Here is an 11,939-nt window from a genome sequence, read left to right as displayed (position 1 = left end):
CAAACCGCGCTTTAGTAACCCTGTATTCCTCTGGTAGTTCAAGCTGCACCACACGGCTAGGTGGAGTTAGAACCCTTCTGGTGTCTATCCATTCTCTGTATTGACATCTCCTTGGTGGGTATGCCTGATTGGCGCCGAAAGTAACATTGGATGTATGCGGGCCATGGTGGGTCAGCCATTCCGCAGTCGTATCGCACACGAATAAAGAAGGCTGCATCGGTGCGACAGAAAGTACTCGCGCATGCGCCGAAAGGTATCGTGCTTTCGTAAAAAGTAACAGCGAAGTTTAGGGATGCGAAACCCGAATAACAACAACGTCTTCATTATACAAGCATACAATACTAGCATGTAAAGTAAATAAACAAAGAGAAGTCTGCTCTACTGGCACTGCCCTGCGCCGCGACCACGCTTGGTCCTCCGGGCCTGTGCTCGCACGTGGTCCTGGGAGTACGTGAAACAATCCGGTGGCACAGCACGGGTAGCACGAGTGTTTGGCGGCGGAGTGGTGGGCGACTGGTCCTGTGTCTGCACCGGCGGTGCGCCTCCCAGCTGTGAGGGGCCGATGACGTCCTCTGTCGAGACGGGCGCGAAATCGAAGTCGCTGATGTCGAAAAGCAAGGCGGAAGCCACCCTGTACTCCGACGAGGTCCAGGCATGGTCCAGTGGTGGACCCCAACTCGACGTGCCGGCTGCCTGTGACGAAGTTCCGGTGTACTGCCAGAACTGCGCTGAGTGTGAGGTCGACGTAGCTGCCTGAGACGCTGACCCTGCAGCCTGGGAGATGTGGATGGCCTGTGTCATAGCGAACTAGGTGAAACCTACACATCGACAATGAGACCCTTGTAAGCTAAGACATAAAATGCATGTAAACTGATTGTCGATGTAGTGTTGTTTTTTTTAAGTATCTGTGGGGGGCACAACAGGAGGCCTACTCATGGAAGGCGGGGTGGTGAACGGTGCACGAAACCCTGAAGCAATCGGATAAATCGGTTCACATAGATGTGCGAGGCATGTACAAAAAACCTTAAATATACTTACCTCCGTGGGGAGGGGGAGTCGGCTTAGGAACGTGTGCAGCTGGACGAGGACCGGTCGGTCGGGGTGGCCGCTGTGGTGCTGTGTCTGCCTGAGCAACGTCGTTAGCACGATAGGTGAACAGTCGGAGAACCGAGCGCGCTGAGTCCACTATCCGCGTGTACATCGTCAGGTGCTCCTCTACGGGTACCGCAATCCCCGCGCCTAAACGTTGGATCATCGTTGAACCGTCAACGACGACCCTATTGATGTCAATGACCTGCATGGTTAATTTGTTCGTAAATATTCATAAAATTTGACCAAGAGAAAGGAATAGAAGAGAAAGGAATGGTGCGATGTAGGGTACTCACAGCATGAGCAAAGTCCTGGTCACGGTGCCTGGCGTAGAGGTCTCTAGTGCTCGTAGCGTGGGCCTGTTGCTCCATGGGAGCAAAGGTGACCCTAGTACGGGTGCGTGGCTAGTACCAGCGTAGGTAGGCCTGGTACGCCTCCTCGGTGTGTGGCTCTCCCTCGTGGTCCACGACCTCCTCGGTTGCGAGCAACCAGTCCTCAACAAAAGGCCCCAACTTGGCGGACCAGTCGCCAGCTGACTGCTGACCCTTGTGCGAGTACCTGCAAATTAATGTATCTTATTAGTGTGCGACAGATGAAGCAAATTATTATGGAAAGGTAGATTTTAATGCAACAAATCAAAGCGTAGTGAAAGCTCTTACCGGTGAACAGCAGCTGGGAAGGTCGTCGGAAAGGGTACTGGAAAGGGCTGACGGAAGCCGAACTGCCGCATCACGTGGAAAGGGGCGTGAGGCTCAACGCAGATGTCGAAGACCATCGGAACCGTAGTCATCCAGTACGCCTGATCCCTTGTGCAGAGTGTGGACAGGGCCAACGGCGCACGACTGTGGGTAGCCGCGGCACTGTAGGGCTCCCCACTACGTCAGTCGGCAAAAGGCGGTCGAACTCGATAACAAACTTAGGATACGACCGCGTAACCTGGACGTGAGCCCATCGGCGATGCAATACGAGAAGATCGATGTGACGTACAATGAACTTAACAATGAACGTAGCAATACAAGAAGATCGATGCAACGTACCTGACGACGGCACCACAGAGTACCCATCGTAGGGTAGTCAACCTCCGGTCGGTCCTCGTATGGGTGGTGGTCCACCTCAGGGCGGCCGATCGCAATCCTCTCAGCTGCCCAAATAGAAATAAAGAGAGGGCACCCACCGAAGATCGCGCTGGGATCCATCTTCGTGCAAGCCTCACAAAGTCCACGGTACTGAGCCGCCAACAACGCGGAACCCCAGCTCCAATGAGGCACCTTGCCTACCGCGGCGTAGTGCACGAGACCCTTGTCGACCGCGTGCCCGTGACCGCCACAGAACATCACCCAGTCAAAAAGCCAGAGCAAGTACGCCTCCAAACAGCGGCTGTAGGAGCACTCATCGGCCTCATCCTGTAGTTGGTTGACTTGCAAGCGTTGGATAAAATGTTAGGCACCTTACGACTAAGATATGTAGTACGCTAGTCATTTCGGTACAAAAATACTCATAGTGAACTGAAGTAGCCACCTCTTCGTAGGTCCGGTGTTGCAGTGGTGTGCCAATGCCTCGAGCGGCAGATGTGGTGCGCGCTGTACTGGTGCGAAACGTGCCGTAAGATCGTCCTTCCAGTCCACAGCCATATGAACTGGCCTGACAGCGTCTCCCGTGAGCGGTAGCCCCAACAAGTACGATACGTCCTGTAGGGTACGGGCTACCTCACCGCACGGCAAGTGAAAAGTGTGCGTCTCTGGCCTCCATCGGTCGACCAAAGCTGCTAGGAGGGACCGGTCCGTATCCCAACGTTTGGCCGGGTCCGCGTGGCCGGCGGCAGCCTCCACCAGCCGACACAACGGTAGGAGGACGGCCTCACGCAACCTGCAAGAACAAATTAATATGTCATTAAAAAAATTTAGACGGCACAAATAATTTATAATAATACACTGTTCATACCTTTTGACGAAGGAGTCGTGAACCGTAAGTAGCTCACGTGACGACCGTGGCTGGAACGTCGCAAGCTGAGCCCTCTGCACCGCAGTAAGGTGAGACCGGTGTTGGTGATCTATCGCCGGGTCCAACAACTCAGGTGTGTCCTGACGTGCCATCTCTGAAAAATATAGTGTTACATGTTAGAACAAGTCAAAAAGTAGTAATGTACTCATAAAAAAATATTATGTAGAACAAAAGATAACTTGTAAATTTATGAAAAAGTACTAAAATCATAAAAAAGTACAGGTTATTTCCAAGATAGCAAACGTTACTAAGGGTACATAACGATGACGTGCGATTTCACATATATGTAGAGTTCGATAAAATAACAGAACATAACATTACATGCCGAAGTCTGACATTACATCAAGAACTGTAAAGACATTACATGCCGAAGTCTGACATTACATCACGAGACCTAAAAACATTACATGCCGAAGTCTAACATTACACAACGAAACATAAACACATCGATAAGTTCGAACCAAATTACAAGCAAAGCCACATGCCAACATAGAACACAAGAACTACACCACGTAGCCGGACGTGGCACGACGACGTCTAGGACGGGGTCGAGTTGAGGTAGTGCCTTCACCCCTAGGGCGAGCTCCATTTGCTGCTGATCCTGATAGTCCTACCTCCACCACACTTGGTTTTTCCTTGTCTTTAGGACAATGCTTGTACGTGTGCCCACGTTCATCGCATTTGTTGCAATGCTTCACCCTGAAATGTATGTTTGTTGGACATATCTGTCAACGAAATAACTAGATCATTCTTTCATGTAATAAACGCCTACAATGTAATATCTTGTTATGTATGCTAATGTAATGGTAAAGTATAGATTTAAAACTAGCAGATCTACGTAGTTACTGATATCTAACAATACGCAGTTCAAGATTAGTACAACTAAAACCCTAGAAAATATAATGCATTTATTCTAACAAAGTTTTAAAAAAATACATAGTAGTTAACTCAATAGTCAAAAATATAATGCATCTATGAATATTACCTGAAATCAAAGTCTCAAACCGGCAGGGCTTCGCCTCTTCTTCTCTTCTCCTCCCCCTTCTTTCTTTTTTAAGAGTGGAGGTGAGGGGAGGAATGAGGAGAGAGGGCAGGGCGACATGCCTTTTATAGGTAGCGAGGCCTGCCGCCCTGGCAGAGGGCGGCAAGGGGCCGCCTGCAAAATGGCCGGCCCGAGCTAGCTTTTTTGCATGGAGGCCCCTTGCTGCCCTAGCAGTGGGTGGCAAGGGTTTAAATGCAATTTTTTTTGATCCGCCGTCAACGCCCGTCCCTGCCCCGTTTGCCACGTCAGCTTGCCGCCCTAGCGGAGGGCGACAGGGTCTATTTTTGTAATTTTTTGCGCCAATAGATTATTTCTATAAATATTAAAAAAAAATTAAAAATGAAAAAAGTCCGTGCACACGCGTGCCCAGGGCGCACAGAAGGTGGCGCCCACAGGGAGAGAGGAGGCGGCTCAGCTAACTAGGCTGGCCTGGGCCGAGTAAGAAAGAAGGAGAATTCGACCCAAAAACAAAAGTAAGGAAGTCTAATTTTTCCTAGGGATTTGAATAATTGATTAAAACGAATTTAGATCGAGAATCAAGGATAAGTTTAAAATCAAAGGGATGGGTTAACAATTAATTCCAATGAAATTGGAATTGCTTCGGTTTAGGTTCAAGGGTAGTGTTGGAGGATTTCTTGGACCATAATTCATAAAAGTAACAAGGATTTTCAAACTAAATTTGAATAAAGGAAATTTTGGTCGAAAGAAGGTTTAAGATGCAAAATAAAATCAAAGAGAATACCTCAATTTAAAAAGATCAATTTTTAGAATAAAACCACAAAAGATTTTAAATACCAAAGAGGGATTTTATGCATGTTAGTTTTAGGAGGTCCCTCTAATTATAATTTCTTAGGTTTAGGAAGTTATTAAAAACATAAGAATCGGCATGACGCATATTTAGAAAATAGCAAATTTTCAGCATGTTACATGTGTTTAGATCCAAGGATAGTGTAACGTTTTGGCGTGTCATATCGGGTATTATATAGGGTGTCGCATGGTTGTTCGGGCACTAATAAAAAATTAATTACAGAAACCGTGAGTAAACCGCACGATGAATTTATTAAGCCTAATTAATCCATCATTAGCAAATGTCAAATCATGGAGCAATTAGGCTTAAAAGATTTGTCTCGCAAATTAGTCGCAATCTGTGCAATTAGTTATTTTTAAGCCTATATTTAATATTTCATGCATGTGTTCAAACGTTCGATGTGACAGGGTGAAAAATTTTGGGGTGGGAACTAAACGTGGCCTGGTGTTCTTTTCTCCTGAAAATAAGATGAAGATTAAGTTTTTTACGCAAACAAGGTGATATTAATGTATGATTGATTGAGTTTTAATTATAAACTTGAAAAATAGATTAATATGACATTTTAGAGCAACTTTCATATAGAAAGTTTTCACAAGAAACGCATTGTTTATAGCAGTTTGAAAAGTGTGACATGAAAATCTTAATCTTCATCCAACTCTTGTTGGAGAAAAGAACGAGACATAGGGGGTGTTTAGATCCAGGGGTGTAAAGTTTTGGCGTGTCACATCGGGTATTATATAGGGTGTCGCATGATGTGTTCGGGCACTAATAAAAAAACTAATTACAGAATCCGTCAGTAAACCGCGAGACGAAATTATTAAGCCTAATTAATCAGTCATTAGCAAATGTAACCCTTATTGGCAATCAAAAGCAGGCTAGAGATTATGGTTCTAAGCACGACTTAGTAGATCAAACTTAACTGATGCAGCACTAAGTATGAAAAGAAACATAATATCTAGACAATCAAGCCGTTGACTGAGTTTTCAGGGTGGTAGATGTCTAAGCTAATCTAATCTAGCAACGTGATTTAGCCGATACCGGCAGAAACCCTAAAACGAGAGACAACCGATAGAGCTAAATTGAGATGCTAGGACTAGATTAATAGAGACATATGATAAATAGGTAGGCAAATATATCATCCAAACCAGAGCAATCCAAGAGGTCGAATGTACTGATGTAGCCTTTAACGACGCTGACGTAGACGATACAATTGCCTGAGCCGACGGAACATTGGACTTATCCCTTCGTCGGAGATCAAACACCGATGCAGCCCCGCGTCAGGTGCCAAGTCCCGCCGGACGATAAAATAAAGTAGAAAAGGTAAAAAGGGTGGCGATGCGCCGAATTGTATTGATCGTAGAGATAGATTACAATGGCCCCGGGTGTACATATTTATACCCATGGGTTGATACAAGTCCTTGTCGGACAAGAAAGAAACTTTCCTAAAGATAAAAGGAAAATATAAAGTCCTTATAGGACACTAAACACACCTTCCTAAAGATAAAAGGAAACTAACAAACTATTCCTAATTAAGAGATAACTTGCCATGCCGCATTCTCTTTGAACTCGGTCTCTTCTGGATAAGCTTCCTTTAGTAGATTGATTTCCTTAAGCGAATATAGCAGGAATCCGATTATTGGCGTCTTGATAACTCCATCGGCTAATTCCGAGATGCTGCAGCTGATAATGATTCTAAGCCGATGACGTCTTTGCTGATTACCAAATTTCACTGTTAACATTCTGTAGCACCACATTGTCAAATCATGGAGCAATTAGGCTCAAAATATTCGTCTCGCAAATTAGTCGCAACCAAACTTATGCTGTACTCCTTTCATGAAAAAAACAACCTAAAACCCGGATCCATCATACTAGATTGTGTGCCATCTCTAACTAAATTAGGTTTTTTTAAAAAAAAAACTGAGGTACTCCCTCAGTTTCAGAATATAATTATTTTTAAGGTTTAAATTTTATTCTAGAATATAAGGATTTCTATTATCACCAACCCTGCTACTTGTTTTATCAATCATTTTTCATTTAATTTTTTTTCTCATATTACCCTGAACCACTCTCCCACCCCTAACCCTTCCTCACTTATTCAGGAACTTATTTTTTACTAGAAGTACTGCCTGGGCTTAGCCCAGCAGTGTGATTTTCATTTATTAATAAAATATTTACAAAATGTTACAAGAAAGAGGAGAAAAACCCTATAAAGTTTGTAACCAATTAGCAACAGATTGTTTAAGGGGTCCTTCATTCTGCAGAGATGCAGAAGGACTTCATTTACAAAGAGAGACTTCCAAGACTGAAATGTTGGTTGAATATTCCTGAAAATGAGGCCATTACGTTGTTTCCAGATGTGCCAAGAAGCTAAGAAGAAGATCTTCAGAAAACCAAGCTGATTGAAGTGCCATCTAGCCAGAGCTATCCTTTGGAAAAATTCAAGGTGAGAATTCCAGGAGATTCACAGAAATTGCCAACAAACGGTGCTAAAAGGACAGTTGAAGAAAAGATGGCCTCTAGTTTCCCTTTGGTTGGTGGCACACAAGACACATGATAAATCATTATCTTCTTTGGCACAATGTCTCGTGTCCAACATATCTCTCGTATCCAGTCTATCCTAGAAAAATAACCAGGAGAAAACCTTGATTTTCATTACACACTTGGTCTTCCAAATCCAGACCAGAGGCCTGGGTACCTGGATGGCAGCAAAATTGAGTTTGTAGAACCTTTTGGGTGTATAACAGCTGTTATTATTCCAAATAAAACTCCATGAATCTCCAGTTCCTTGGTGTAGGTTAAGATGTGCCAGTTCATTTTCAAGGTGGAGATACTCACAATAAGCCTAATAAGATAGTGGTAGCATGAAAGAATCCTCTATTGGTCTTACACACATAGATTGTACTGAATCATTTTTGTAGAAGGATGAAGCATAAAGGTGTGGATACCGCTAACATTTGAATTGATCATTCCACAGGTTTGTCTAGAATAGAGCTGTTGTACCAGTCCTTATGGTATACTTGGCAATACCTCTAAAAACATCAGCAAGAGCAATAATATCCTTCAACCAAAAAGAGCCTTTGCTTACCAAAATGTGGGACTTTAGTAACCAGATAAGAATTTGTCACAAGATTAACCCATGGTATATCTACTCCAGAGTAGACTTTAACAAGATGCTTCATAAGCAAGGATGCATTTTGGACTCTTAGATTGACCACTCCCAGTCCACCCTTTTCTTTTGGCGCACAAACATTCACCCAGGAGGCCAGTGATTTTTTGGTTGATCCCTTTCACCCATGGTATATATTCAGAAACTTGTTTTAAGCTCCCTTTCACCCTAAAAGTGTGTAGAACAACATCATCTCACTTTTGTTTTCACGTTTTTGTAACATCTAGTGTGATTAAGTATGCTTCTCAAAATTGAAGTTGTTGAAGTGGCTGACGCCGCGCCGGCACTGATGCTGAGAGGTGGGAATGGGGACTTGAGTTTGGCTATGGATGGTGCAAGAGAGATCACAATCGGTAGCATCTCCTCCCTGATCATGTATTGCAGTCTCGGCTTCCTGCCACCAGGACATCGTCGAAGCCGCGCCGTCAATAGTGGAATCAGCCATTAATCAGTGCTAAAAGCCAAAACACCTCTGTATTTATTTAATCATCAATTGAAATATTATTACATGTGTCTCCCGTATTATTGGGAAGAACGACAGATCAAATCAATCACTCGGAAGTTACAAACTTCAACAAAAGGAAACAACTTAAAAGGTAAAAGGAATAAAAAGGACAATGTAATGCAGGGCTGGCCGTTGGGTGGGAACCATTAATAATGTCGTCGCTCGGTCATGGATGAAGGAATAGATGGGGGAGGTACTACATAATCATGCTTGTTTCATTGTTTGAATAAATCTGAAGGGCGGAGGTTCGCAAAAAATTCCGCGAGCTCCTTAGCATCAACGTCGCAACTTTCTGCACACTTCTTGCTTGTGGCGGGATCCTCCTTATATTCTGTATTGCACCCTTTGTTGCAAAAATCTCTGTATCTATCCGCGGTGGGATGAGTCACTTCCTTATGGGCATCAAGCATATACTTGGTCTTGATGAAGCAGAAGTCTACACATTGTTTCTCGTCGATGGGGGCTTTCTTTTTCAGATCACTACAATCCTCTTTGCACCCGGATCGTATTGCCTCCTCTAGCGTATCTCCCGTGGGTGGCACCTCTGCCATGACCGCCACAAGGGTGGCAAGGAGCAGGGCCACCGCAATGGTCTTGTTCTGGGCCATTAGCGCTGTTTTTCTTGAGTGTAATTGGTGTGGAACGAAGATGACTTCCCTTGCCCTGATGTCCCTATTATATAGTACGTGCATGAGAGTAAATGAGCTATATAAATATGTGGCGGAGAGAGCTTCGTGGGCCACCAATGGTGCTAATAATGGGCATGAATATTCTATTGATTGCTGGAGAACCATTCCTTCCTTATGACCAGAGAGTGATGCGGAGAGAGCTTCGTGGGCTACCAATGGTGCTAATTATAGACATGAATATTCTATTTTATTGTTGGAGAATCATTCCATCCTTATGATCAGAGAGTGGTGCGGTTCTCATGGCATCCATGCGTTCAAATAATATCGAAAAATAGCAATGTTGTACGTTGGTACCGTTGACCACCTTTTTTACATAATCGAGGGTGAGCGGATAACTTCCTTGTTGCACTTCTTAGGGTTTAGGGTTTAGGGTTAGGTGAACTTTCATGGGTACGTAGCGAATTTTCTCGAATTTTTTAGTGCAGTTAGGGAAAATGGAAACAAGGTGTTTTTGTCTGTCTAAAAAATCCACTTTAGTTTATCTGGCCCACAAAATAAATTATAGAATTGTAAAGAAGAGGAGAAGGAAAATATACAGTGAAAAATCCTGAAAATGCCAAACAGTATGCTCACCCGATTTCCTACCCACCTCTCTCGCTCTGGCCTTGTTTCTTTCAACTGGGCCCCGCATGGCAGCCACCTTAGCTAGCTTCGCCTCTGTTCTTTTTTTCCTTTTCTCCATTCCATATATAGAACAGCCGAGAAAGAGAGAGAGAGAGAGAGGTTTGGCCGATATGGGCGGTGAGCATGTTGGACGCGTGGCAGCGCCGATCTCCTCCTTTCCTTCTCCCAGTCGCGTCGCACATCTTTCCTCTCCTCCCCGGTATTGAATCAAATCGAGGAGGAGGAGCCCTAGCCTCTCCGTGGCCCTAAAACTTGCCGCCGGCCACGAGGAAGACGGTGGTCTCATTCATCAACGAGCCACGCCGATCATCGGGAACGCCGCCATGCCATCGCTGGTCCGGGTCGCGCTCCAGAGCGCCGCCGCCACGACATCGTATCATGAGAACTAATGAGACCAACAATATCTCTACGTTAATAAATTATGTTAATTATCTTGAGTTAATTAGGTTGCCCCTAATAAATTGATACCTCAAGAAGCACCAATTAGGTTACACTGCTTATTCTTCAGTTACAGATAGTGGTGAGTTTCTGATCAAATATCCCTCGAGAGCAGTCTCAGTAAAGAAGCATCACGATAGCATAATTATCTTGTCTAGACAACGATACAAAAGGAGAACAAGAAGAACAAATTATAAAATCATCACACTGTTTTCAAAAAGACGCGAATATTAGGGAAGAACCTAATATTTAGAACGGGTGAGGCTTCGAACCCAGCTCGTCTAGCCCACCACCTTGTAGAGCTAGCCGGAAGACCCTGGGGCGTTTCTCATCACACTGTTTCCTCAAACTACAAAAGCAAGCTGTTCAACGACGATGTGCTTCTCATAATTGAAGTTGTTGAAGTGGCTGACGCCACGCCGGCACTGATGCTGAGAGGTGGGAATGGGGACTTGAGTTTGGCTATGGATGGTGCAAGAGAGATCACAATCGGTAGCATCTCCTCCCTGATCATGTATTGCAGTCTCGGCTTCCTGCCACCAGGACATCGTCGAAGCCGCGCCGTCAATAGTGGAATCAGCCATTAATCAGTGCTAAAAGCCAAAACACCTCTGTATTTATTTAATCATCAATTGAAATATTATTACATGTGTCTCCCGTATTATTGGGAAGAACGACAGATCAAATCAATCACTCGGAAGTTACAAACTTCAACAAAAGGAAACAACTTAAAAGGTAAAAGGAATAAAAAGGACAATGTAATGCAGGGCTGGCCGTTGGGTGGGAACCATTAATAATGTCGTCGCTCGGTCATGGATGAAGGAATAGATGGGGGAGGTACTACATAATCATGCTTGTTTCATTGTTTGAATAAATCTGAAGGGCGGAGGTTCGCAAAAAATTCCGCGAGCTCCTTAGCATCAACGTCGCAACTTTCTGCACACTTCTTGCTTGTGGCGGGATCCTCCTTATATTCTGTATTGCACCCTTTGTTGCAAAAATCTCTGTATCTATCCGCGGTGGGATGAGTCACTTCCTTATGGGCATCAAGCATATACTTGGTCTTGATGAAGCAGAAGTCTACACATTGTTTCTCCTCGATGGGGGCTTTCTTTTTTAGATCACTACAATCCTCTTTGCACCCGGATCGTATTGCCTCCTCTAGCGTATCTCCCGTGGGTGGCACCTCTGCCATGACCGCCACAAGGGTGGCAAGGAGCAGGGCCACCGCAATGGTCTTGTTCTGGGCCATTAGCGCTGTTTTTCTTGAGTGTAATTGGTGTGGAACGAAGATGACTTCCCTTGCCCTGATGTCCCTATTATATAGTACGTGCATGAGAGTAAATGAGCTATATAAATATGTGGCGGAGAGAGCTTCGTGGGCCACCAATGGTGCTAATAATGGGCATGAATATTCTATTGATTGCTGGAGAACCATTCCTTCCTTATGACCAGAGAGTGATGCGGAGAGAGCTTCGTGGGCTACCAATGGTGCTAATTATAGACATGAATATTCTATTTTATTGTTGGAGAATCATTCCATCCTTATGATCAGAGAGTGGTGCGGTTCTCATGGC

General features: G+C 44.6%; 2 protein-coding genes across 2 annotated transcripts; both read right to left on the bottom strand.

Moving 5' to 3' along the window:
• Positions 1–8,561: 8,561 nt before the first annotated feature.
• On the bottom strand, positions 8,562–9,271 carry LOC127764020 (uncharacterized protein Os02g0798501-like). Its single transcript, XM_052288826.1, has one exon. It carries the CDS (start codon positions 9,217–9,219, stop codon positions 8,827–8,829), a length of 393 nt encoding a protein of 130 aa, XP_052144786.1. The 5' UTR covers positions 9,220–9,271; the 3' UTR covers positions 8,562–8,826.
• A 1,682-nt stretch (positions 9,272–10,953) lies between these two features.
• LOC127763986 (uncharacterized protein Os02g0798501-like) lies at positions 10,954–11,667 on the bottom strand. Its single transcript, XM_052288789.1, has one exon. The coding sequence runs from the start codon at positions 11,612–11,614 to the stop codon at positions 11,222–11,224; it is 393 nt and encodes a 130-aa protein (XP_052144749.1). The 5' UTR covers positions 11,615–11,667; the 3' UTR covers positions 10,954–11,221.
• Positions 11,668–11,939: the final 272 nt, after the last annotated feature.

This window comes from Oryza glaberrima, chromosome 2 (genome assembly GCF_000147395.1).
Source record: "Oryza glaberrima chromosome 2, OglaRS2, whole genome shotgun sequence".
NCBI classification, from domain to species: domain Eukaryota; kingdom Viridiplantae; phylum Streptophyta; class Magnoliopsida; order Poales; family Poaceae; genus Oryza; species Oryza glaberrima.
Note: the sequence above shows the minus strand (reverse complement) of the source record. Positions and strands in the feature narration are given on the sequence as shown.

Excerpts from the sequence above, each read along its gene's own strand:
- LOC127763986 (XM_052288789.1), bottom strand. The coding sequence starts at position 11,614 with ATGGCCCAGAACAAGACCATTGCGGTGGCCCTGCTCCTTGCCACCCTT.
- LOC127764020 (XM_052288826.1), bottom strand. The coding sequence starts at position 9,219 with ATGGCCCAGAACAAGACCATTGCGGTGGCCCTGCTCCTTGCCACCCTT.